Raw genomic sequence first — 23,855 nt, 5'->3', positions numbered from 1 at the left:
GAACAGCTGCTTGCAACTCATTAAAACAGCTGCATCACTTTCTAGGACTTTCTCTACAGCCGTGAGACCCTGGAAACAGACACAGCCGCTTCAATGAATGTGATATTCACTGCAAAGCAAACAAGAAATGTTCTTTTCTTGGTTCCCTTCACATGAACCGGGTCACACAAACCCACATGCCTAACCCGAAAACCAACCAGAAAATCTCCCATTAATGTCCAGGGGAAAAAAGGGAAAGAATAATTACGGAAGGCTTCTCCATTTGCTTGCCCGCTGTTGCAAATGGAGGAGTGACGAGGCGGTACGTCACGCTACGATATACAAGTTGAAGTTGAGAAATATTGATTTAAAATGTGTAAAATGAGCAAGCTGATGGATTTTGATGAGAAGCAGGCCCGAGGGGTGATGGTCAGCCTCCCAAAGCATTTGATATCTGAATATCCACCAGCTAAATTGACAAAGCAGGATACTGTTCGTGAGTAACTTTTTGCAAGTTTTCTTGCAAAAAGCCTGCAAGAAAACTTGGAAAAAGGATTTCCTCACCCCTCAACCCAAGCCACTCACTTCTGCTTCTTCTGTTGCTCCAGATGCTGATCCCACTCTAAATCCAGCACATCGTTCACATCCTGGACGGCAAACTTCACATACTGATGCAAGCGGCGAATTTCCTGCCCGAAAGAAAATTCAACGTTCAGCTTGAAATGCCAAGCGTGGGAAGTTCTGAAGGTTGTTGATCGGCTGTCTGACGGGAAGGCGGGAACCCAAGACTCACCCAACACCAGAACGATGGGTGTTGTGGCCCTGCGCAAAGGGAGCTGAGAAGCAGGGTTGGAGAGGGCTCAGCATACACATATCCACTGCTGTGGTGTGGGAGGCACCAAGGAAAAGGGAAAGGGAAAAGAAAAAAGAAATAGAAATAGAAAAAAAAGGAAAAGAAAAAAGAAAAAGACAAATATCCTTTTTTCTTGATACAGCCCAAGGGAGATTTTAAAGGGCATCTTTGCTTCTGGAGGATGGGTGGAGGGGAATTTATTTATTTAAATGATTGACAGAGCAGCCCCTCGCGCAGCAGTGAGCAGAATTACGAGGCCAGCCAGGTTGAATTGCTGTCCTGGTCCAATTTCTTTGCACCTTGAAGGGCTGTTTCAAGCGAGAGTCCCTGTGCAGAGTTGGCTTCTCGTATTTTGACTGTGCAGCAAAGTCACAACAATCAGCCAACCAGGGTTTAAGTGCCACAGTTTTACACTTCAGCCCAGTTGGGTGGGGGGGAATAACCTTTTAATTTTGACATCCTGGGGGTGTCACCCATTCACCGTGCAATTTCTTCACTTGCTCTTTAAGCAAAAATGTCCGGTGGCAACTCTGCACTCACAAGCCCACTTGGTTTTAAACCCACCATCCGTGAAATTAACTGCAACGGCCCAAATCTTTATAAATCAATCTACCAAATGGAAGAGCGCTTGCTGATGCCGGAACAATTTCCGATGAGTTAAAAAAAAAATTAAGGCACTAAACCAGCATTTCTTCTCCCATCTATGGCTTTGGATTCTCCTGAAGCTCAATGGAGGCTTCAAAATTACAATTTGGAACTGGGCTTCCCCATTTGTGCTTGAGCTGATAGACATCCCATTAATTGAGGATCAAACCAGCCTTTGATGCTGAACCCCACTTCCTGAATCTCAGGCAACTTCCCTTAAAAGACCAGTTGGTAGATGACAACAAGAGAAGAGGACTAGTGGTCTTCTGATTCTTGAAGACACCTGCTCAGACCTTCTGGACCAGGTAGATCCTCAAGGCTTTTCTCTGCTCTGCTCCTACCTGAAGCTGGGCTTCACTCTTTGGATCCAAAGGCTTCTTGTAAAGCAAGTGCAGGTACTCGGAGTTGTGAGCTTGCTCGTCCTTCTCCTGGGCTTCCTCCACCCCTGCAAAGCCTTCCAACAAATTGGTCTTCAGAAGGCTGATGTCTCCATGAAGGGACTACAAAAAAGAGACGTGAAAGAAAAAGATGGGGTGGCAGTTCATCCTCAGGAGACACCCAGTTTCTAGAAAACTAGGCAGCAGAGTGACAGTAAGGTACAGCTGGGCAATTCCCCAAAAGACGGTTCAGTTCAAAACCTGAAGGCTACACCATGCTGTGTGTCCACCATCAAGAACTCAAGTCAAAACCATATTTTAGATGTCCTAGGGCGCTTTGATTTTCCCTCTGCCCAGACCTCCTCTATTAATGGATCAGGAGAGTCTTTTCAAAGCTAGTACCTCTCCAACTATTATTTCCTGCCAATGCTAGTAAGCTAACTATGCTGGCTAGGGATAATGGGAATTGCATTTTCAGATGTCACGAGGCTGGAGAAGACCGGGCGGTCGGCTGGGTTTGAAGGTAGTTTTAACGCATAGTTTAATCTTAGTTTAACTCAAACTGCAACTGGCTGGGCTTGTGCACAATGCCAAGCTATAAACCATCACGAACCATCGTGGCCAGATTCACCAAACACAACAATCCAGAACCAATAGCTTAGCAGGGTGTCAATTAAGCTGTCCAGCTTAATTGGTTTAACATTAATTAATCTGTATCATTCCACCAATGTTACAACAATGGGACATTGCTCAAGAACATGTAGAACCATATATGTATTTATAGTTATATTTACTTGCCTTATATACTACTTTTCTTATTTTTATTCTATCTATCTATCTATCTTTCTTTTTCTTTCTTTCTTTCTTCTATATCTAGGTGATATAAATATAGGGAATTTTTGTAAAAACATACATTTTAACCATGTTTCAACCTTATTCTTGGATTCCCTATCATTGATAACTAACAATACAGTGGAGACCTTAGTATTAAGTATGAAGCTTAAGACAGAAACCTTTATAACAAATAACTTAATGCATTTTGCCGTTGCTTATCAAGGCTACACTCAGCTCTAGAAATAAAATTTAAGCAGCCTTATGCTTAGAGCATTACCACAAAACAGTTAATATGGACATAAAATTTCCTTTTTTCTTATCTTGGAAGGTATAAGTTACCTAAATAGCAGGGTGTTAATAATCTCCAGTCAATACTGTATGTGGCTAACTTTAAACGAAGATCCTATCCGTGCTCTGCAGCATTGCTTTAGCTAACATTGCTGCCCAGCTACGCTTCAGACCAGGGTTCTGTGGCACCCTCGGGTTCCGCAAGAGGTCACTAGGGGTTCCCTGGGACGTCGTGATTGATTTTAAAAGCTATTTCAAATCTGGGCAACTTCACATTAAAGAAGTAAGTTTCATTCTTCACGTTTAGTTTAAGAACACGGTTAATGCATCTATACAAGCTTGCACATGAAACGAATGTAATAATTTTGTAACTTCTGGCCTCTATTGGAGCCTGAATGTGCAGGGGTTCCCCGAGGCCTGGAAAGTATTTCAAGGGTCCCTCCAGGGTCAAGAGGTTGAGAAAGGCTGCATCAGACAAACCAAAGCCACAAATTGGGTGTGTGTGTGTGTGTGTTTGAAATGCCTGAATCTAACAATCTGGTCTTAATTCAAAGGACAAATCTTTTCTCCCAGATCTGCCGCTTTTGTTACTGGCACCTTCCCGCCCAATCGTTACCTCTGTGGTCTCTTTGATTTCCAACAGAAAGGTGTGCAAGTCATTGGCTTCTACCCGCAGCAGTTTTTTTTCTTCCTTGCTGCCCACCTGGAACGAGGCCTTGGCTGTTCGACCCTTTAGTTCTTCCATCTCTTTCTGGAAATGGGTGATCTGGGGAATCAAGCCGGGCGGGTGGATTTTTAAGCTCAGCCCAAGAGAATGACAAGTGGCGGGAAAAACACTCAGCAGGACTATTTCGGTGTCAAGCAATTAAAAATGTTCTTTCTGACTAAATCATGCAAACATTCCCCTGCAGGTTTGTAAAATGAGCCTTGATTTACGTAGCTGGTCTTTCTTAAAACTTGCTGAGATGGCTAAGACTTTCACTGTCTTAGGGGGGGGATTCACAGAGGCTTTAATTCGGAGGGGACTAGTCCTGAAGCTTTCACAGGGCTTCAGGCTGTCTTATTCTAAGATGATGAGCTGGCCATGCCCTCCTGAAGAAGGCAGGTGGGCAATTCGTTCCATTTTGAACCAAACTTGAGACATTACGCTGGACAAAAATGTAACGCTCCTATTTTCTTCCTGCCAAAAAACGTGGTCAGCATAATCTATGATTTGCCAGTTAAACCAGGGTGGAGAAGTTCCCTCTCTTTATTCGTTACAGCAGATGGTACGGAAACGGCTCCACCCAGCACCGCCCTTAAATGCAAAGCTATCCTCCAGCAGACTCTTACAAAACTTCAGGAAGACGCCGCCGTGAGAGATAGGGCAAAGATTACAGATTTTTACCTCCTCTCTTATCCCCACGATGACAGGATCTGATTCCTTCCACTGACAGAGTTGCGTCTCCGTCCCAACGCCGGGAGGCTGCTGTCGACTCTGCAATGCATAAGGTTAAAGCATCCATGATGCGCCAAAGAATCAGAGGAGTGAAGGTTGGGGTGGAAGAGAGCTAGGAGACACCAGACTTCCAGAACGTGGGAAATATATTCAAAGCCCATGCATTGATGACAGCAACTCATGTTCCATCCTCTAGGGATGTAATGGCATGTGGGAATGACCTTGGGAGACAGGGCAAAAGACGCTGCCCAGGGAATGGTCCGATAAGAGGCAGCTGAGCCCACAGAAGGAAAAAGGGTGTGGGAAGCATCTCAAAAGGGACCCTCCCTAGTTTCTTGGGCTGTAAAGGGGAGAGGGGAGAGATGTACTTTCAGACTTGCAAGATTCTGTTAATGTCGCCTTAGAGCTAGTATTTCTGGGCGTGCTTGTTGTCTGGACTACCCTGCAAGGCTGATGTGTGTGAACCCAGTCCTAGTTTAGCTTTGAGAAGAGAAGGCCCAGACGAGATATTACAGCACTCTTCCAGTGCCAGCAAGGGGTATCATTTATTTAGATAAAGGACATGGGAAATATATTCAGAGCCCATGCACTGATAACGGCAACTCATGTTCCATCCTCTAGGGATGTAATGGTATGTGGGAATGACCTTGGGAGACAGGGCAAAGAGACGCTGCCCAGGGAATGGTCTGATAAGAGGCAGCTGAGCCCACAGAAGGAAAAAGGGTGTGGGAAGCATCTCAAAAGGGACCCTCCCTAGTTTCTTGGACTGTAAAGGGGAGAGGGGAGAGAGATGTACTTTCAGCCTTGCAAGATTCTCTTAAGGTAACCTTACAATAAAGTAGAATTAGCTCATCTGGCTGTGCTTCCTGCCCGGACTACCTCGCAAGGCTGACAAGGGACGTGCCCCTGCTTTGGAGATGGTCCCGAAAAGTGGCCTCAAAGTGCACAAGGGCACAAATTCAACCTATCTGCTGCTCTTGAAAGCAGCTGGATCCGGCAGCTGCCCGAGGCAGTCTTGCGGTTCTAGAAAAAAACGCAACCAGTTTGTCACAGCTTCGTTTGATACCCAAGTGTCATGAGTGCTGATGGCGAGCAGGAGGGGGCCTCTATCCAGGGGGGAAAACGCATGCGTAGTACTGAGGAATTAAGCAGCCATTCAAAGGGACACAGATCAGACCCGCCTTAGCTTTTGGGGTTTATATGCCTGGGTTTTTCCCATGCTTCTTCAGTTTGTTAGGATTCTGTCTTATGTAGCAGTAGTAAACACTAGAGACCTGTTCCTCGTCTCAGCGTGATTCCTGACTGTTAGGACACCGAGGGTTAGCTTACTCAGACCCACCAAGACGTTCCCAAATGAGTCACTGTGCACGAAGGCCTTTTGTTCACCCCTTTTATGTTGGGGGGGGCGTTCTTTTACTGATAAAACCACTAGTTACAGTTTAAAAGTGTTTTTTTCTTACCTAGGTGACCAACTAATAGAATTCTTTCCAACTAACCTATATGTCTATCACTATATTATTTCTATTAGTAACACCATGAAACACTAACAGTTGCACTGTCTTTAGAACCCAGTTCTCCTTTAAGTGGACAAAACCACACACCACAGATCACACCACACCCCGCTGTTCCAAACCCAGGGCTTTTAACCATCTCCCAGCCCTCCTTACGCTGAGGTGTGTCAGGCTTAAAGGGGAAGGAAAGCACGTAAAGGGCGCTTACAATTTCATGGCAGTCCGTCCCGCTACACGGTTGAAATAATTGCAGACGCACCGTCGGTTGCACCGAAGCTGTCTGGGAGAGGCAGTTAAATCTGCCTGAATTCTGCATCTTTCGGGTCACAATGCTGTTGTAATGTAAGTCACCACGCATAATGTCCTTTGTGACTGAATGGGCCTTCAGGACTAATGGACAATCCTTTCCCCAGAACGGTCTATTCAACGGAGGGCTCAGTTGTACCATGTGAATCCAGTTACATTCAGTAACTAAGTTAAACACCCTGGGCAAATCTAACTCAAGTTTGGGAGCGAGAACAAGCAATTTTTCAGGTGCTAAGGAAGCAATGGAAACTTTTCAAATGCAGTTGTCCACTTGGTTTCTACTTTTGATCAACGTTTTATGTCTTCACTGTCAACTGAATCTTAGTTTTGTCTTAATTTCATTAGCTGTCATGTTCACCATTTCAATGTGTTGTTAACATCGTAACGTTTCACATGTCAAACCGTTCTTCCGTGTCTTACATGCTTGACCGTTTGCTGGTATTTTCCATTATTGCTGTGCTCCTTATTTTGCTCCTTTGGAATGTATGTTTGGGTTTGCAACTCTGGTCAAGGTTACTTTCCCAGGCACATGTAACGGTTGCTGGCACCTGGGAGGGGGTGGTTGCTAACGAGCGCTCGGGGCGGGACTGGGGTGGAGGCAAGGCTTTTAAGTTTGTATTTGGCGCGCTTTTGCTCATTCTCAGCTTTCTCTGTATTTGCATACTATTCCTTTAATAAATCAGTTATCTTTAAGCCCGGGCTTGTGAGACTGAGTATTTGGGATTAGGCAACCATTACATAAAGCTGAGAATCATTGATATCATCTTCCGCTAGCCCCATCCAAGTTTGGGTAAAGGGGAGCGCTAGCGATGACAGAACCTCAACTACGCGAGAGTGATGGGAGCGAAGAGGAGCCGGACTCGACAAAGACCCTGGTGGCTCCGAGTTCGTGAGCCCAAAGGGCAGCGCGCCGGGAGAAGCGGGATGCCCAATTGGATGATCTATTGTTGGCGATGCAGGGTGCTACAAGGGGTGAACGCCAGCCCGAGGTGGAAGCAAGAACGGGGAGGGATTCACCACAGCCATCCTGGGAACCTGAACTCCCCTTATCACCGAGGGTGGTAGTGACCACTAGACCCTTAGAGGAGCCTGTCACCCCTGCCCGCGTGAAAGCAATAGAGGATAAAATGGACATGATAGTGGCCCTCCTGAAGGATATCCCCAGAGGGTCGGGGTCCCCGCACTGTCAACTGAATCTTAGTTTTGTCTTAATTTCATTAGCTGCCAGAATCATTTCAACAATAAACAGTCACTATAATTGGACTTTAACCAACAGTTTTGAAACCATAATCACTCCTTACGTATTACCCTTCTGTACTACATTTTCTTTAGATGTAATAATAGCAATATTAATTGCAACTTTTCCATAGCTTTCAGCATTATAATGGTTCTATCTATTTCAGACTAGCAATTTTACTATTCTTTACTATTTATTGGTCTTTACTATTTCTTTACTATTCTAAACAATCAATCAGTTGCCTTACAAAAAGGGTATCATACTTTACTATATTAATTTCTACGCCCCACATTCTTAACTTTAACTGACAATTTTACTCGTCTTGTTCTATGTTTTTATAGCTTGTTTTACTCTGATCAATTGTGACGCTTCTGCTTTGCTTTGCCGGTCAATGACCAAAATAAATGACCAATTACGGACGCATCAGCTGTCAGATCAGCGCCGTTCATACCAAGGGACGCTCCCCTTTACCAGCATTAATCCTTCCTCCCTGAGTAACAATCCAGCTTTTTTCTTTGCTCAATTCACAGAAAGACAATCTAATTCCCTCTTACTTGCGAAGGGCTCGATTTCGGCCCGGCTGAGGATATCTTGGCGGCTTTCTGAAGACCAGCGGCTGGGGGAGCACTCTGAGATGGGCGCACTGCTAGAGGCAAAAACAGAAAAAGGATGACATGCTCCCACAGCTTCTCCAAGGGCACAGCTACGACTCGGGCCCTGCGGTCAGATGAGGATCTTTCTTAGGGTGGAGATGACAGAAAGGGGTGGATTTATCTATTTCCTTTTATTCACGCATTAGATTTGCTAATCTAGCGTAAAGGTTATTAACAAAGGTGGGGTGGGGGGTTAAATTACACAAGGGTGATTTGCAGCTTCAGCCTTCCAGGGTAAAAGGGTAGGCAATCAGCCCTTCTCTGGGATACTCCATTCTGATTCCAAATCTAGCATTCCGGTTAAGCAAGTAACTGTATGGAAACTAAGCATTTTCCATGTTGTGGAAGCTTTCCCCCCCTCCTTTTAATTTTTTTAAAAGGGGCGTGGGGTCCTTGGTGCTCCCTGAGCTTGGTGGTGGCTTGCAGACGTTTCATGACCTGACTAGGGAACATCATCAGCGCTGGTGAGGGTGGAGTTTGCTGCCTGTTTACATCTAGTAGCTCTGAGCTTGGCTGTTGGCTTGCAGACATTTCATGACCCAACTAGGGAAGATCATCAGTGCGAGGGAGGGTGGAGTTTGCCTCCTGTTTATACAGGGAGCAAACCTCTGTATAACTATATGGGCCCTATATGGCAGGGTAAGCTACTGTACATGAACAGGGAGCCAACCCCAGCCTCCCTTGCACTGATGATGTTCCCTAGTTGGGTCATGAAATGTCTGCAAGCCACCACCAAGCTCAGGGAGCACCAAGGAGTCCACAGCTCCACCCTGAGTTCCAGAGATTCTCTTCTAACCAAAGAAGGATGTAAGCTTCACACTTTCTTAGAGGACCCTGCTGTACCTTTCCCGCTTTGCACTGCCCTTCTCCTAGCTGCAATCATGCTGGCCCTTGCCCGCTCTCCAAGAGAGAGATGACTTCAGTCAGAGTCCACCAGCCAGGAACTTAAATAAGAACACCACTTTGTACAACACCATAAAGTCAATCTAGCCTCTGTGCACATTCTGGATTTCTACCCTTGTTGGCTCCAATCAGCGCAGCCAGCGGTCAGGAATTTGGGAGCTGAGTCCCGAACTGGAGACTCGTCTCCCCAACGCTGAACGACCAAGCACAGGTCACGAGAGAACAATGGAGGGGGTGGGAACACAGGAGGGCCGCCTGCCCCAAAGGTTGACACTCAAATGCCCTGATTGCAAAAGCAACCACAGGAAAGGAAGGGAAGGCCGGACCGTACTTGGAGAAGACACAGGAGTGGAAGTTTTTGCAGGAGCAGAAGGCGGCGTGCCCAGGCTGAGGGGTCCTGCAGATGCAGACTTTGTGGCGGCGGAGAATGGAAAGGCTGAAGAATTTTGGCTGCTGTTGCCAGAAGGGGCAGCAGATTCGGCGGCGGCAGCAAACCTGAAGAAGAAAAACTCAATTGAAAATACAGGCAGTCCTCGCTTAATGACCATTTAACAATGGTCCGAAGTTATGACGGCCTCAGAAAAAGGGCTTTACGACCTGCACTCACACTTATGACCGTCACAAACCGTTGCACCCCCCCATGGTCACGTGATCGCAATTCAGACACTTGGCAGCCAGCTCGTTTTTAAGACCACTTGCAGCATTCTGTGGTCACGTGATCACAATTTGCCATTTTTTTTTTGCTGGTTTCCAACAAAAAGCATCCATTGGGGAAGCTGGATTTGCTTAACGACTGTGGTGATTCGCTTAACGACCCATGATTAGCTTAATGACTGTCATAACAATGGCTGTAAAATCGGGTCTGGCCACATGGCGACTCACTTAACGACCGCACCCCTTAACAACCAATTTCCTGGTCCTTATTGTGGTCGTTAAGTGAGGACTACCTGCCAGCAAAGCCATGCCTGGCGTTCTTGGACTAGATGGACATCTCCCCATCAGGATTTAGCAACCTGGCTGAACTGTAAGATAAAGAGGTACTGGGAAGCAAGGCTGTAATTTCTGCAGGTTGGGGCCTGGGTGCTCAACATGGGATCGATGTGTCCATGGCCCCCTGTGACATCGGCCAGGCATCAAAACCTCTATTTAGGATAGATTCAGCAGGAAGCAAAATATGTTTCAGAGCAAAGCCCATATACTGCAGAGAGAAGGAACTCTGCAGTTGGCTAAAAGCCCAGGATTTTGTTTGGAAGGGTGGCCTCTTTACTGAAAAATTCTGAGAAAAGAATTTTAGAATTAGAAAAATTCTAATAAAAATTGGCTGGAAACCCCCTTATGGACTTTTCACATGAAACCGGAAAAAAAAAGAACTTACGATTTATGGTTTTGGGGACCAGAAAAAAATAGGTAACAGAAAAAAAGAGCTTTCCTTTTTGTATCCTTAGAGGTAATTTTGCAATTGTACTTTCATTGGCTGGAAAGAAAATCGGGAGCGACTTCCTTCTATTTCTTTTCATTCTTGCTTTTTGCCCTTTTTTTCCTTCCTTCGCTTCGCTTCACATTAGTTCTGCTCAGTTCTTACCTTCTTTTCAAAACTCTTAATAAAACTTGTATAGGAAAAAAAGAAAAATTCTAATAAAATAAATATACGGAGAAAAAAGAGACAACCTACTTTTCGCTGAGGTTGATCTTGACGGAGGACGCCGCCGGAGCGAAGCTGGGCTTTGTCCCCACGGGAAGCGTGGGCCCGGCGGACACGTCGATGCGGCTGTTAAAGCTCATGGATCCGAAGGAGAAAGATGGGGTGGAAGCCGGGATGAGGCCCGACGAGGAGACGGGGGGTTGTGATGCTTTGGGGGTGGCGGGAGAAGAGAATTCGGCTGTCCTGCCTGCGCTTGACCCAGGAGCCGGTGCTGAGGCCTCCGACGGGAGCGGGTAAGGCAGGGAAGGATCCGAAGCTGGTCCAGGGACTTTTACAGCAGGGGCTGTGAAAGAGAAAGGGGTGGCCCCACTGCTTGGGACCAAGGGGGCAGAGGGGGGCAAAGGGACCGGAGGAACGTCGCTCTTGGATGAAGATAGAGGCGGCGTGGTGCCTGGAAGGGAGAGATTAAACATCAACGCTAACAGAAGGGAGAATCTAGAGGATGATCGGGGTCAACGAATTTGGGCTGGGGCGGGGGGTGGATTGAGGGTTGCACCCTGCTTTTGATAGCCTGAACATAAAGTTCTGCCCACAAAGAAGCGGAAAGGAGGGTTTGTTCCGAAACCAATCTCTCTGTACCGAACAGGCAAAATAGTACAATACATAATATATATACATTATTAATATTAGTAACAGCCCCCTTGGGACCGCGTTCTCCCCAAACAGCCCCCTTGGGACCGCGTTCCCCCCAAACAGCCCCCTTGGGACCGCGTTCCCCACAAACAGCCCCCTTGGGACCGCGTTCCCCCCAAACAGCCCCCTTGGGACCGCGTTCCCCCCAAACAGCCCCCTTGGGACCGCGTTCTCCCCAAACAGCCCCCTTGGGACCGCGTTCCCCCCAAACAGCCCCCTTGGGACCGCGTTCCCACAAAACAGCCCCCTTGGGACCGCGTTCTCCCCAAACAGCCCCCTTGGGACCGCGTTCTCCCCAAACAGCCCCCTTGGGACCGCGTTCCCCCAAAACAGCCCCCTTGGGACCGCGTTCCCCACAAACAGCCCCCTTGGGACCGCGTTCCCCACAAACAGCCCCCTTGGGACCGCGTTCTCCCCAAACAGCCCCCTTGGGACCGCGTTCCCCCCAAACAGCCCCCTTGGGACCGCGTTCCCCCCAAACAGCCCCCTTGGGACCGCGTTCCCCCCAAACAGCCCCCTTGGGACCGCGTTCCCCCCAAACAGCCCCCTTGGGACCGCGTTCTCCCCAAACAGCCCCCTTGGGACCGCGTTCCCCACAAACAGCCCCCTTGGGACCGCGTTCTCCCCAAACAGCCCCCTTGGGACCGCGTTCCCCCCAAACAGCCCCCTTGGGACCGCGTTCCCCCCAAACAGCCCCCTTGGGACCGCGTTCCCACAAAACAGCCCCCTTGGGACCGCGTTCTCCCCAAACAGCCCCCTTGGGACCGCGTTCTCCCCAAACAGCCCCCTTGGGACCGCGTTCCCCCAAAACAGCCCCCTTGGGACCGCGTTCCCCACAAACAGCCCCCTTGGGACCGCGTTCCCCCAAAACAGCCCCCTTGGGACCGCGTTCCCCCCAAACAGCCCCCTTGGGACCGCGTTCTCCCCAAACAGCCCCCTTGGGACCGCGTTCCCCCCAAACAGCCCCCTTGGGACCGCGTTCTCCCCAAACAGCCCCCTTGGGACCGCGTTCCCCCCAAACAGCCCCCTTGGGACCGCGTTCTCCCCAAACAGCCCCCTTGGGACCGCGTTCTCCCCAAACAGCCCCCTTGGGACCGCGTTCTCCCCAAACAGCCCCCTTGGGACCGCGTTCCCCCAAAACAGCCCCCTTGGGACCGCGTTCTCCCCAAACAGCCCGCTTGGAACTGTCTTATCATAAAACAACTCTTAGAGTAAGCAGACTCTCTTACAGAACAAACCCAGACACAAGCCAGTTGTGCTGCTGGAGGAGACTGCCTTGGAAAGCCACGTCGGCTTCTCGACACCTCCACCTTTAGTCCCCGCTTATGTGCAGTCCCAAGCTCGCAAACACAAGGAGCCCTTGCGGTGAGGGATCAGCGCCTACCTGCTGTCTTTGCTCCTCTGTCCCCTTCTGCAGAGAGGGCCTCGGGAGTCACCAGAAGAGATTGCACACCAGGGTTTTGATTGACCATGTAAAAGGGGCACAATACCCCATCTGTGGATAACAGCAGCAGCACGGGAGCAGGATCCAAGGTCTTGTCTTCGCCTGGGAAGACCATACAGAAACACAGCGGGTTCGTGCAATGCACAAAGCTGTGATCAAGCCACAATTGGCTTGATTCACAACAAGCCAAAGCAGGTGAGTTCATACAGCACACCCAAATGGATGCAGATAGTGATTGTGTGACTGCGGGGACGCTGCAGCGGTCACAAATGCAAGGACTGATTGCAAGTCGGGCTTTAGTGCTGTTGTAAGTCTGAACTGTCGCTGAATTTATTTATTTTCTATCCCACCTTTATTATTTTTATAAATAACTCAAGGCGGTGAACATACCTAATACTCCTTCCTCCTCCTATTTTCCCCACAACAACAACCCTGTGAGGTGGGTTGGGCTGAGAGAGGGACTGGCCCAAGGTCACCCAGCCAGCTCTCATGCCTGAGGCGGGACTAGAACTCTCCTTCCACGCCTGATTGGCTCTTGGGCTGAGAGAGGGGGACTGGCCCAAGGTCACCCGGCCGGCTTTCATGTCTGAAGCCGGACTAGAACTCACAGTCGCCTGGTTTCTAGCCCAGCACCTTCACCACTAGACTACCACCTGTAGTAGATGAAATGGCATGATTAGGAATCAATTGCAGTTTCCCAGATCAAACGAATAATCCGCACACTTACTGACAGTTATGGGCGTGTTGCTGCTATAGTCAATGGCAATGCCAACTGGCAAGGTGTCATCACTTTTATCTGTCACAGGAAGTTCTGCTCGACTGGAGTCTTCCAAGACCCACAACTCCCAGTTGGTCTGCAATGGAAGTTAATCCAGTTTTCAAAACATGCTTTGGAAAAGCCCCCAAGTCCGTTTCAAAACTCTTAAAGCATGCAAACACATGACTACAGAATTAGATCTGTGTTTGTTTTTTTTATCTGTTCCATCGTGTCCGATTTTTGGAGGCTGCCTGGACAAGTCCCTGCAGTTTTCTTGGCAAGGTTTTTTGGAAGTGGCTTGCCATTGCCTCCTTCCCAGGGCTGAGGGAGAGTGACCGGCCCAAGGTCACCCAGTCCATCTGCATTTTCCCCTACTGAAAAAGAATGCTTTTGTTTTCACTGGGTGCACGTCTTCCCCAATGTGGAAAACGCACAAATTGGACCACCTTTTCCACACAGTGTTGTGAAAAGCCACGGCTGAAACCATTTTTCTTGCATCACACAGCCCACTACGACAGGAATGGACCCAGTCTTTGGAGAACACGAAGCGGAGGTCCTGGCAGGCTGGACAGATACGGCTGGGTTTTTTTTCTGGCATTTTTTTCTATTGCAGGAATCCAGAATGTGAAAGTGTTTCTCTTCTTACAAAGAGATCTACTCTGCCTGGGCTACTAGAGTAGGGAGGGGAGAGAATTACCTGGTCTCCTTGCCTCGCAAGGATGCTGACTTCTGTAGAAGCTGCAGAAGCTAACAAAACCAGGTCCCTGAAAAAGAACAGACACGTGAAAATTCACGGAAGGGCTCGGTGCAAAGGACAAATTAATCTCCCATTCGGGTTTCCTGTAAAAAGAACGACCTGCGCGTATCCTCGGCCGAGTCAGGGATCCGATCAGCCCACGAACAGAAAAGAAACCATCCGACGTTGTTGTTGATGGACAACAATGAGAAGGATCTGAGATTGGTCTAACAACAGTAACTGTGGCTTGCAAGGTACTGTGATTGAGGATTTATGGGTGCCTCTTGCTTGCTTGTTTTTATTTCTGTTCTGCAGTTGACTGGGCTGCTCGTTGAAATAGCCATTTTGATTCCACCCGTGACAAAGTCTTGTGTACAGGTAGTCCTCGCTTAACGACCATTTGTTTAGTGACGCTTCGGACTTACAACAGTGCTGAAAAAACCTATTTACGACTGGTCCTCGCACTTAAGACTGTTGCAGTGCACCCCCCCCCAGTCACACGATCATGATTTGAGTGCTTGGCAACCGGTTCGCATTTACGACTGTCGCAGCGTCCTGCAGTCACGCGATTGCCATTTTCGACCTTCCCAGCCAGCTTCCGGCAAGCAAAATCAGTGGGGAACCGTGTGATTTGCTTAACGACCATGTGGTTTGCTTAGTGGCCACGGTGGCTTGCTTAACGAACACCCCCCAAAAAGTCATCAAATCGGGTCACATTCACTCAAAGACCGCTTCGCTTAGCAACCAAAATTCTGGTCCCAATTGTGGTCATTAAGCGAGGACTACCTGTAGCTGCAGCTCTGCTTATCCTTACTTCAGTGCAGAGTCCAGTCCATTACCATACCCTCAAAAAATGTCTCTGTCTCATTTCTGGCCAGCTGGTGGATATTATACACAGGGACATCTCGCCAAAGCTGAAGCTGTACTTTCCGTCAAACCTCTGTGACTTACCAGTCTTCAACATAGTTAAGGAAGTAATGATGCTGTCTCTCTACGCAGCTACCATAACAAGGCTCCATAAAATTCACAAATATCTCAGGCCTCTTCTCTTCTTTTTTCTGGACAGAGAAGACAGAACAGCAGCTTAAAGAGCTTCCTATTTTTTTTTTTTAAAAAAAAAAGCCCGAGATGTGGCACATATCCCTGGTGGGTGCTGCAGTGGCATGTGGGAATGACCTTGGGAGATGGGGCCAAGAGATGCTGCCAAGGGAATGGTCCGATAAGAGGCTGCTGAGCCCACGGCTGGACAGTGGACGGGGCAAGAGGCTCAGGAGGGACCCTCCCTGGTTTCTCGGGCTGTAAAGGAGACCGGGGGTGGGCGGGTGGCAGGAAGAACCGTCCTTTCAGACTTGCAAGATTCTGTCAATGCCGCTTTAGAATGAAGGGGCATCAGCTCATCTGGTCGTGCTTCCTGTCTGGACTACCTCGCAAGGCTGACCGATACATACCGGAAGTAGAGCCATGACCACTTCGGGCGCCGTTTCTAAGCTCCCGTCTGCAGCTGCATAGATGATGGTGAAGACGTAGGTACCGATCCACAGGACATCCAAGACTGGGAAAGAACAACAAAGGCGGAAAGGGCTATTTCAGAAGAGTCGCCTGTCTCCCTATCGTCGAGGAGCCTCGCGTCAAGGTGGACTGTTTATGGGTCCACCAAATTCCACACTGTCCATTTGGGGAAAGATGCTTTCCAAGTTGTGAGAAGCGGCAAATCGCATGACCGAAAGGATGACTTAGAATGGAGCAGCCATTCCACGCCTTCGTCCAACCACCTCCCCCTTGGGGATACACTGGGGGGCTTTTCACGATTTCTTTCCTCTACAGCTCCTGCCTGGATCCATCCCACTCTCCGAGCTGATCTTCCTTGGGCTGGTTTCTCCCTCAGATCAGATCGGATCCCATCCACGAGCGTTTGGTTGGACTGACGGCCACCCCCACCAAGCCCCTGGCGTTTCCTTCCAACGCTGATGTCATGAGTACTGATGGTGAGCAGGAGGGGGCCCCTATCCAGGGGGGAAAACGCATGCGTAGTACTGAGGAAGTAAGCAGCCATTCAAAGAGACACAGATCAGACCCGCCTTAGCTTTTGGGGTTTATCTGTCTGGGTTTTCCCACGCTTCTTCAGTTTGTTAGGATTGATGTCCTAACAGCCAGGAACCACGCTGAGACGAGGAGTAGGTCTCTAGTGTTTTATTACTGCTACATTAGACAGAAAATCCTAACAAACTGAAGAAGCGTGGGAAAACCCAGACATATAAACCCCAAAGATCAAGGTGGTTCTCTTCTGAGTTTCTTTGAAGGACAGTTCAAAGCCTCTAAACTGCGCATGCGTTTTCCCTCCTGGATAGGGGGCCCCTCCTGCTCGCCATCAGCGCTCATGACAGTTTCCTTGGATTGAAAATAATAAAAACCCAACTTTGAAACTAAATCACAGAGGCTCAGATATTCATTCCTGCTGCAAAATGCACCTATTATTTAGAAGAACTTCTCCACCCACCTCTTTATTTTATTTATCAAATTTATATAACTGCCCATCTCACGCATGTGACTCTGGGTGGCACACACCATTCACTTAATTTTTTTCAGGTCCAGCCTTGGCAGTTTGCAGTTGCTAATGTTTGGATCAACCTGCACTAACCTTACATTGCACCATTTGTTTGTTTGTTTGTTTATCAAATTTATCACCATGCATCTCCCTGGAAAAGGGACTCTTTTAATAGCAGATCTCCCCAAACCATGGAGTACCTTCTACTCCATGTCAGGTTTACCTGGCCTAATTTAGTTACAGGTAGTCCTCACTTAACAACCATTTGTTTAGTGATGGTTCAGACTTACAACGGAGTTGAAAAAAACAACTTACGACCAGTTCTCACGCTTATGACCATCTCAATATCCCCGTGGTCACATGATCATGATTTGGGAGCTTGGCAACCAGTTCGCATTTATGGCCATTGCAGTGTCCCATGGTCACGTGACCCCCATTTTCAACCTCCCCGGCTGGCTTCTGGCTAGCAAAAACAATGGGGAACCACAGGATTCACTTAACAACCACGTGGTTCACTTGACGCCTGTGGTGATTCGCTTAATGACCACTGCAAAAAAGGTTGTAAAATCAGGTTGGATTCGCTTAATGACCGCTTTGCTTAGCAACCAAAATTCTGGTCCCCGTTGTGGTTGTTAACTGAGGACTACCTGTATTACAGACTTAAATTAAAATTCACCTTTAGAAGGAAACTATCATTTGTTCCTACTGAAATACCCACAAAACCCATACCTTTGACAGGATTATCCGAAACATAGAACGGAGGGCAGGGAATTATTTTCTTCTCCTGCAGGTTCTGAAAAGCAGAAGAAAGGGCAAGTTAGACCATATTTTTGTCTGTTTATGCATAGCTTCAGTTAAGTTCTAACCTACGTAGGGCTAAGTTAATTATTTCGTGAATTAATCCACATTCTGAGCCACACTGCCAGACTCCACAATCGAATGATTGCTGAATCGTCTGATCACGCTCGTCAGCCAAGATGAGTCAATGCGTGTCACACAAGAAGATGGGAGGGGGGAATTGCCAAGGGTGTGAATTACTGCTGTTTGGATTAGAAGGAGGGAGTCACGGTCCCGCTTGCTGAGACATTTGTGTCTGGCATGGCTGACCGTTAGAAGGACTGAGGAAGAGATTGGGAGGCGGGTGCTTGCTGGGATGTTTTAATGAGCAAACTTTGGCGGGCTTTTTCAATCGCAGCTTTCCTTCTGTTCTGTACACTGGTTCTCAGTCAACCTGAATTCTGCATATTCTAAATGTGCATGAGTTGGGTCAATGTTGGGACTGATGGTGTCAGTTCCTACACACACACTGATTACCCCTAGGTGGTTTGAAGAACCCACAAACTAAGAGACCAAGGCAAAAAAGGGTAGCTTCTTCAAACTGACAGCTGTTTTCCAAGATCTTGAGGACCTTAACAATGTTTTTTCCTTGGGCCCTGTGAAACCATTGCCTTAAAAAAAAAAAAAACTTACTCAAGCACAGATGTTCTAGGCCTTTTAGCCTAGAGCAGCCTTTCTCAACCTTTTGACCCTGGAGGAACCCCGGAAATATTTTTCAGGCCTGGGGGAACCGCTGCACATTCAGGGTCAAAGATAGGCTAGACGCTACAAAATTATTATATTCATTTCATGGATTGGCCAGTATCTATGCATTCACAGTGTTCTTAAACTAAAAATAAAGAATGAAACTTACCTCTTGAATGTGAACTTGCCCAAATTTGAAATATTTTTTTAAATAAGTCGGGGTCTCCCAGGGAACCCCTAGTGACCTCTCGCAGAACCCTAGGGTGCCACAGAACCCCGGTCTAGAGCCCCCTTATTTTGTATTGTGATTTTATGAGTGATTATAGTACGTTATAAGATTATTGCGTCATTCCCCACTTGTCCTGCGCTCAGAGTTGGCCCATGAAAAATACATCTCCTGCCAGCCTTTCTCAGCCTGACAACCTGAGAGGTTAACAAGGATTTACAAGGCACCCTTAGAAGGCACATCAACCGCTACTAACTTAAAACAGTTTCATTCCCTTTCTAGCCGCTTTGCTGGCAACTTCAGCTATGCCCCAAGACTCCATCCAGCTCCTTAATCATGAACTGGGAATGGGGGGAAATTATTGCAGCCCAGAAATAAGCCAATTTAAGACTTACCGGCAGATACTGGACCACGGTGCCATTCTGCTTGCCCACGGCCAGCTGTTTTCCTTTTGGACTCCAACACACTGAAAAAAAAAAGATACATTTCATGGCCCAAAGCAGCAGAAAGGAAGAACCACCACCCACGGGATTCAGAAGTGACTTAGATTGCTCCCCAGAATATCAGACAGACACTGGTGAGGCACTCATACCGAATTCTGCCATAGTTTCCTGGGTAAGCCACTGAACACATCCCAACCAACCAAACCACATTCTGGCTTAGCGGGAAATATAAACCCAGCCAGAGGCTTCAAGCTGATATAAAACAAGCTGGAGGAACTAAGCTGGGTCGGAGGAATAAGCAAACCAGGGCCCTGGTCTCTGCCAGCACCATAAAGGAGCTCAGTGAGGGTTTCGGAAATGGTGCCCAAGGGTGGAGGTTCATTCTCCATCTCTTTAACAGCCTCTGATATTTTGAAGATACACATCCTGGTACTACCAGAAAAGTCAAAGCCCGCTTTGATTTCAGCTCAGCTCTTGGTTCACTGAACGTTCAAGCAGGCTTCGTAGCAAGATACAAAAGTGGTTTGCCACTGCCTTTTTTCAATTTCCCAGCCCACCCAGGATGGTTTAACCAGGTTCAAACCAGCTTAGCTCTTTCAGACCCCCTAAGGTTGGCTAGGCGCTGTCACCTAAGCTGGGTTTTTAATTTCTTCAAGTCTCAGCTGTGTTTCTGATGGCTTTGTGGATAGGCCCATGTGGGTTTCTTAACTGGAGTAGGAATGTGGTTTGTCATTCACTTGTTCTGAGATTTTTTTTTAGCTTCTTAGTCTAAGTGACGGTCCTGGGATGTCCTAGCCCTCTTCCTTCTCAATACTAAGCAGGCTTACCCTCCTTACAGCCAAAAGTTACTTAGTTGTTGCTATCTAGCTTAACTGTAAGACATGCTTCACAAGAGCTATTGCACACTTTATCAAAGACCAGGCTTAGCTCCAGAAACATGGATTTAGTCCATTCACACTACCTTGGAAGTATGCACATAACCCCCCACACCTTTTTTTTTGTGCCTTTGAGTCAGTTTTTGACTCCTGGCGACTGCCTGGACCAGCCCCTGCAGTTTTCTTGGCAAGATTTCAGAAGTGGTTTGCCATTGCCTCCTTCCTAGGACTGAACGAGAGGGACCGGCCCAAGGTCACCCAGCTGGCTTTGTGCCCAAGGCAGGACTAGAATTCACGGTCTCCCAGTTTCTAGCCCGGTGCCTTCACCACGACAGCAAACTGGCTCTCCAACCCAAGGAGAACAGCCCATAGTTAAGAGAGGAATCCAGCCAGTTTTTACCCTAATCTTCTGCCAATCAGGGACACTTCAGATATCAACACTTCCATTCATCAAGCCAGTGACATGTCATGCAGAGAATATACAAGCTGTAGTCCAACATACAGCAGAGACTCCAGGTCTGGGTGAGGGAATGTGTGTTCCCAAAACCATGCCACTAACCCGATGTGACAGCCACCGAAGCCGGGAGCATGGCGTACACCTTCACAACCTCCGCCACTTGCAGGACCGAGACGCTACCGTCAGACAGACAGACAGCTAACATGGTGGTGTTCGTTGGATTCCACTTGAGGTCGCTGACCAGCGCGCCTGCCATCTTCTGATACGCAAATGGCCGTTTCTGGGGTTTCGCCTGTTGGAAAGAAACCAACAAGCCTTTAACAACAACCGACAGGCAGGCAGGCAGAATATATTCATTACAGCCACAGACCAGAGTTCAAAACAAGCCACATTAAAAATAAAGTAAGAATAAATACCCAAAGCAGGATAAAAATGTGACAAGATTCATTGGTGGGCAGTCAGAATGCCCAATTTTACAGGCAAGGTGACAAAATTTGAATGGCGGAAAATATCTATGTGGTCACTAAGAGTCAAAATATTGATAGCACATAATCAGTCAATAATAGAATTGGGCTACATTCAAGGAAATTAAATTGTACTGGTGCAAGAACAATATTGTTATCGTTCACCTAACAGGTGGGTTCTGTCAGTTTCCCTCTCTAGCCCTTGACAGGAAAAATGGTAAAAGTGTGTTCTTTCCTTCTTAGAAGTTCATTGATGGAACAGTGAATCTTTCTTTTTATCAGGTAAAATTGACAAGAGCTCTGCCAATTTCCCCATTTAGTGCAAACTGCAGGAAGAAAGATAACTGATTTTTTTTTAAAAAAACAACTGATCCACTGGTGGATGCACAAGATGGGAAGGAGGCAAGTATGCGGAAGAGTCAATGAAGGGAGCCTCAGACAAAATGGAAACCACACACTGCCCTGTTTCTAATATCCAAGCAACATTTGAAAAATTCATTCCGCAATTTTTTTTTTAATCCATTCAATCCTGTCTGATTCTTGGAGACGGCCTGGACAAGTCCCTGCAGTTTTCTTGGCAAGGTTTTTCAGAAGGGGTTTGCCATTGCCTCCTTCCTAGGGCTGAGAGAGAGTGACTGGCCCAAGGTCACCCAGCTGGCTTTGTGCCTAAGGCGGGACTAGAACTCACGGTCGCCTGGTACCTTAACCACTACCCCAAACCGGCTGTCTATTCCATAGACAATTATCTTCATTTCTTGCCACTTTCCGTCCCTACTTGATTCTGAGTAATTTGGGTAGAAAACAACCCATTAAAAGGAGATTTCTAATTGTTCGCTATTTTCAAATTCTCTCTCCCCCCAGTGACCAGCACCCAGAAGAAGTGAAATAGCACAATGCACCAAATGACAACCAGGTTTAAAATGTGCAGCTCACCTGATTCACAAAGGTACGGACATCGAAAAAACCAATAAAAGACCCAACTTCATTGGAGGCCATGCAGACGGACAGCGTGAGGTTATCACAGCTGAGTGCCAGGTGATGCACCCGAAACTTCGTAGGAACAAAAAGGCTCTGGACATTCTCTACTTTGGAAACAAAATGAAAGAAAAAGTCGAAAAAGCACAAGCAGTCTTTTATTGATGCAGCCCTGAAGCCAAGGTTATGGTAACACACACAGCAGTACAGCTCAATGGTCTTCCCTAATTAGGTATGGCTGAAAATCCTGAGAGCAAGTACAACCAAACACATCTTTGAAGGATGGGCAAGAAGAGATAAAAAAAAAAAAATCTGAATACAAATCTCCCAAATAAATAGCCAGGCTCAAATTATCCTACTTCAGACATGTTATGCAAATATCTAGCTCTCTGGAGAAGGCTCTGATGCTGGGAAAGAGAAGAGGATGACCAGCAGGAAGGTGTAGGAACTCAGTTACAGTGGTGATAGGGGCACTGATGGAAAACTTGAAGGACCAGGTTGGGGACAGATCCTCCTGGAGAACATCTATCCATGTGGTCCCTAAGAGTGAACACTGACTTGAGGGCACACAATCAGTCAGTTTCTATCCAGGCAGATGGTACAATCTCCAGAGAAGTTCATGATGCTGGGAAAGGGGAAGGAATTAAAAGAGAACAACCAGTGTTCTCTTTGACAGATCTAAAGGACAATGCTGGGGACAGATGGTCCTGGAGAAGGTCTAGCTATGTGGTTGCTAAGCTGACTCTGGCTTGATGGCACATAATCGGTCAGTCAATCAATCAATCAACCTTCAGAGAAACCATACAATCCCCAGAGAAGTCCACAATGCTGGGAAAGGTGGAAGGAAAAAGAAGAGGGTGACCAGCAGCAAGGGGGAGGGACTCAGTTACAGTGGCGATGGGGGCACCATTGGGAGATTTGAAGGACCAGGTTGGAAACAGATCATTGTGGGAAAAATCTATCTATGTGGTCGCTAAGAGCTGACACCAACTTAATAGCACATAATCAATCAAACAAACAAACAGCTAATGCTTAACCCAACGGAAACACATTAAAACTCACCTATTTTATTAGGAGAATCCCCGGCCTGGATCTGCAAGAGCAGGTTTTTCGTTTGGAAGACATGGAGCCCGGCCGGGCAGCCGGCGAACGTCAGCCCGTACTTGTTGGACACGGCCAGCAGGCTGCTGCGCTCCTTGGGCAGCTCCTCTGGGGCTTCGAAGATCCGGACCTTCTTCAGGGCCCGGAACTGAAAATCCTGCCGGAAAAGCACTGCATTAGAAGCCGCATCAGAAAGAGAAACCTCCAAGGGGCGGTGTGGGACCCATCAAAGAAAAAAAAGCAAACTTTTGGCTGTTAAAAAATTTAGGTAACCGAAGCCAGGATAATTCTTTTGGGGGTGGGGGAGAAAACCCCAAACTTTGGGCTGTTGAAAACTTTTAGCTAACCCAAATCAGGACAATTCTTTTGGGTTTTTTGGAGGGGAGGGGGGGCTCTCCAAATACCCCTGAGAGGATCCAAGCTGGAGAAGCTCCTAAAGGGACTTTGGGGGCTTTCTCCGCCTGGCCTGCCTAGCAGGGCTGTTGTGCCGGAGGAAAGAAGGGGGGCTGTAAGGACTAATGGAGGGAGGGAGGGGGAGGGGGAGGGGGGAGGGAGGACTCCCCACCCCCACCACCCATTTATAAAAATTGCCCCAAAAGGTTAAAATCAGGCGGCTCTGGATTCCCCTCCGGCTGCTCCTGACCCCACAACCCCAGCCAGGCCTCCTCCGGGCTCCGCAGCCGGCCTCACCTTCATCTCCCTCTCGGGGATCACGTCCATGTCGTCGCCCATCCCGCCGCTGCCCCCGCCCGGCCCTGACAGCCCGGACATGCGCCACCCGCCCTCACATCCCCGCCTTTTCTAGGGTGGGGGAAGGAGAAAAGGAACGGACGCGCGGTGCTTCCGCTTCCGGCGACGCTCTAGGCGCAGCTTCCGGGTTCGCGCCGTTGCCGTTTCTGAGGCAAGGACCGGGAGGGGCGTTGTGAGAGGAGGGAGGAAAGCCCGAGGGAAG

The 23,855-nt window shown here is 47.9% G+C and overlaps 1 protein-coding gene across 3 annotated transcripts in view; it reads right to left on the bottom strand.

The window, feature by feature from the left end:
* The window catches only part of NUP214 (nucleoporin 214), a 66,874-nt gene extending 43,169 nt beyond the window's left edge, over positions 1 to 23,705 (bottom strand). Inside the window, exons 1-18 of one of the 3 annotated variants that reach the window (XM_063316420.1) lie at positions 23,594 to 23,705; positions 22,865 to 23,060; positions 21,761 to 21,912; positions 20,466 to 20,655; positions 18,984 to 19,054; positions 17,571 to 17,634; positions 15,745 to 15,848; positions 15,248 to 15,354; positions 14,258 to 14,324; positions 13,531 to 13,657; positions 12,744 to 12,905; positions 10,697 to 11,117; positions 9,356 to 9,519; positions 8,023 to 8,114; positions 4,364 to 4,453; positions 3,593 to 3,742; positions 1,819 to 1,977; positions 565 to 668 (exon numbers count right to left, since the gene is read on the bottom strand). In XM_063316420.1, coding sequence (XP_063172490.1) covers positions 565 to 668; positions 1,819 to 1,977; positions 3,593 to 3,742; positions 4,364 to 4,453; positions 8,023 to 8,114; positions 9,356 to 9,519; positions 10,697 to 11,117; positions 12,744 to 12,905; positions 13,531 to 13,657; positions 14,258 to 14,324; positions 15,248 to 15,354; positions 15,745 to 15,848; positions 17,571 to 17,634; positions 18,984 to 19,054; positions 20,466 to 20,655; positions 21,761 to 21,912; positions 22,865 to 23,060; positions 23,594 to 23,674 — 2,501 coding nt within the window. In that variant the 5' untranslated portion in view covers positions 23,675 to 23,705. The remainder of the gene's footprint in view (positions 1 to 564; positions 669 to 1,818; positions 1,978 to 3,592; positions 3,743 to 4,363; positions 4,454 to 8,022; positions 8,115 to 9,355; positions 9,520 to 10,696; positions 11,118 to 12,743; positions 12,906 to 13,530; positions 13,658 to 14,257; positions 14,325 to 15,247; positions 15,355 to 15,744; positions 15,849 to 17,570; positions 17,635 to 18,983; positions 19,055 to 20,465; positions 20,656 to 21,760; positions 21,913 to 22,864; positions 23,061 to 23,593) is intronic. The other 2 variants (XM_063316421.1, XM_063316422.1) reach the window with 2 other exon arrangements.
* Positions 23,706 to 23,855: the final 150 nt, after the last annotated feature.

Source organism: Candoia aspera, chromosome 16 (genome assembly GCF_035149785.1).
Source record: "Candoia aspera isolate rCanAsp1 chromosome 16, rCanAsp1.hap2, whole genome shotgun sequence".
Classification (NCBI taxonomy): Eukaryota; Metazoa; Chordata; class Lepidosauria; order Squamata; family Boidae; genus Candoia; species Candoia aspera.
The sequence above is the reverse complement of the archived record's forward strand: the minus strand, read 5'-3'. Positions and strand labels throughout refer to the sequence as shown.